Genomic DNA, 2,607 nt, shown 5'->3' on the forward strand with positions numbered 1-2,607 from the left:
AGCTCCCAGCAGCTCCCAGTGCCCCTTCCCAAGGCTCTCCAGGTCACCCCAATCCACATCCACCACAGCCCCGTGCTCATCCCTCCCTTCCCAGGCGGATCCCAGGTTTGGGGTTTGGTTTCCCCGCCATGCTCGGGGGGCTGCATGCAGGGTGTGTCCGTACCTCGCTGCTGTTCCTCTGCAGCACAGGGAGAGAGGCCGGGAGAGACAAGAGAAATTGGGATTAAAGCCCCGGGTTGGGTGGGACAGGAGCCGTGGCTGGAGCAGCTCCGGGACCCCACGGCCACATCTGGGACCGAGCCCATTCCCAGCAGCTGGGAGTGACCCAGGCAGGACCCCTGGGGCCGCTCCTTTGGCAACACAACATTCCAGAAACATCCCTGGGAGCCAGGACGGGGAATACCGAGAGGCTGTGGCTCCGGGGGAGCCAGCAGCTGCCGTGGGAGCACCATTCCCAAATTCCCATCCCACAGCAGCCCTGGAGCTCCTGGTGAGCTGTCCCCGCTCACCTCCGGCGATGCCGGACACGATGGAGGCCACGCCCGAGGCCGGGGACCCCCGCAGCCCCTCGATCGTCCGCTTGGACTGGTTGTTCAGGCGCTGCTTCAGCTCCACCTTCTCCGACTCCAGCTGGTCGATGTCAGCCTGGAGAGCGTCCATGGTCTCCTCAAACTCCCTGGGAAGAGCACACGGAGGGAGGGGTGTGTGAGGCCAGGATCCCTTATCCTCGTCTCCAGCTCTCCTGGAGCCCCTGCAGGGACTCTCAGCATTCCCTGCAATTTTCCCTTCTCCAGGGGAACATTCCCAGCTCTCCCAGCCTGGCTCCAGCTCTTGGAGCAGCTCCCTGGCTTCCTCTGGATGAGCTCCCCCAGCTTCACACCCCCAGCCCCGTTCCAAACTTACTTCTCCTTCTTTTTGAGCAGCGTCTGGGTCTCGTCCAGCTTGGTCTGGATCTTCTCCACGCGGTCATCGGCGTCCTTGGAGGCGCTGTCTAGCTTCTTCTCCAGGAGGCTGAGCCGCACGTTGGCCTCGCTGAGCTCCTCGCCCTGGAGCGGCAGGGAGGGAAGCAGGGAGCTGGGAGAGCCCCCCAGATCACCAGCACCCACGGCTGGAGCCCAGAACAGCTCCCAGCTCCCGCCCTGAGCACCCCACAACACGGCAGGGGCAAGGTGTGGACGGCAGCACCTCCCTGCCCACGGAAAAACATCCCCGGGAGATGTGGATGGGGCTTGGGATCGGCATCTCCACAGGCACGGAGGCACCAGGAGCGTGGAGGGGAATCCCACAGCTGGCAGGAAGGTGGGGATGGGCGGGGAACAGGCTGGGATGGGTGAGGAAGAGGCTGGGAGTGATGAGGAGGCAGGGATTGATAAGGAACAGGCAGGGATTGATAAGGAACAGGCAGGAACTGGTGAGGAACACGTAGGAATCAATGAGGAAGAGGCAGGGATTGATGAAGGACAGGCAGGAATCGATGAGAAACAGGGAGGAATCAATGAGGAACAGGCAGGGATTGATGAAGGACAGGCAGGGATGGGTGAGGAAGAGGCAGGAATCGATGAGGAGGCAGGGATTGATGAGGAGGCAGGGATTGATGAAGAACAGGTAGGAAATGATGAGGAAGAGGCAGGAACCAATGAGAAGGAGGCAGGGATTGATGAAGAACAGACAGGGATGGGTGAGGAAGAGGCAGGGATCGATGAGGAAGAGGCAGGGATCGATGAGGAAGAGGCAGGGATTGGTGAGGAGGAGGCAGGGATTGATGAGGAAGAGGCAGGAATCGATGAGGAGGCAGGGATTGATGAAGGACAGGCAGGAATGGGTGAGGAAGAGGCAGAGACTGATGAAGGACAGGCTGGGATTGATGAAGGACAGGCAGGAAATGATGAGGAAGAGGCAGGAATCAATGAGAAGGAGGCAGGAATGGGTGAGGGACCAGCAGGGATGGGTGAGGAAGAGGCTGGGATTGATGAGGAGGAGGCAGGGATTGGTGAGAAACAGGAAGGAATTGATGCGGAAGAGGCAGGGATTGGTGAGGAGGAGGCAGGGATCGATGAGAAGGCAGGGATCGATGAGAAGGAGGCAGGAATGGGTGAGGAAGAGGCAGAGACTGATGAAGGACAGGCTGGGATTGATGAAGAAGAGGCAGGGATTGATGAGGAGGAGGCAGGAATGGGTGAGGGACCAGCAGGGATGGGTGAGGAAGAGGCTGGGATTGATGAGGAGGAGGCAGGGATTGATGAAGGACAGGCTGGGATTGATGAAGAAGAGGCAGGAATCAATGAGGAGGAGGCAGGGATCGATGAGAAGGCAGGGATTTGTGAGGAAGAGGCAGGGATTGATGAAGGACAGGCAGGAAATGATGAAGAAGAGGCAGGAATCAATGAGAAGGAGGCAGGGATGGGTGAGGGACCAGCAGGGATGGGTGAGGAGGAGCCAGGAGAGCAGGGATCAGCGAGGAACACCTCACCTTGATCTTGAGGGACTTCTTCAGCTCCTTAATTACCGTCTCCCTGTCCTCCAGCTTCAGCCCCAGCCCCTCGGCATCCGTGATCTCCGCCCGCAGCGCGGCCGCCCGCAGCTCCGCCGGCGGCGTGGGCTGCACCA

At 60.1% G+C, this 2,607-nt stretch overlaps 1 protein-coding gene across 1 annotated transcript in view; it reads right to left on the minus strand.

Moving 5' to 3' along the window:
* The window catches only part of DCTN1 (dynactin subunit 1), a 61,153-nt gene that overhangs the window by 4,693 nt on the left and 53,853 nt on the right, over positions 1-2,607 (minus strand). Inside the window, exons 21-24 of the mRNA XM_033511592.1 lie at positions 2,471-2,599; positions 904-1,046; positions 510-676; positions 154-178 (exon numbers count right to left, since the gene is read on the minus strand). Coding sequence (XP_033367483.1) covers positions 154-178; positions 510-676; positions 904-1,046; positions 2,471-2,599 — 464 coding nt within the window. The remainder of the gene's footprint in view (positions 1-153; positions 179-509; positions 677-903; positions 1,047-2,470; positions 2,600-2,607) is intronic.

The sequence above is a fragment of the Parus major genome, unplaced genomic scaffold, assembly GCF_001522545.3.
Source record: "Parus major isolate Abel unplaced genomic scaffold, Parus_major1.1 Scaffold372, whole genome shotgun sequence".
Taxonomy (NCBI): Eukaryota; Metazoa; Chordata; class Aves; order Passeriformes; family Paridae; genus Parus; species Parus major.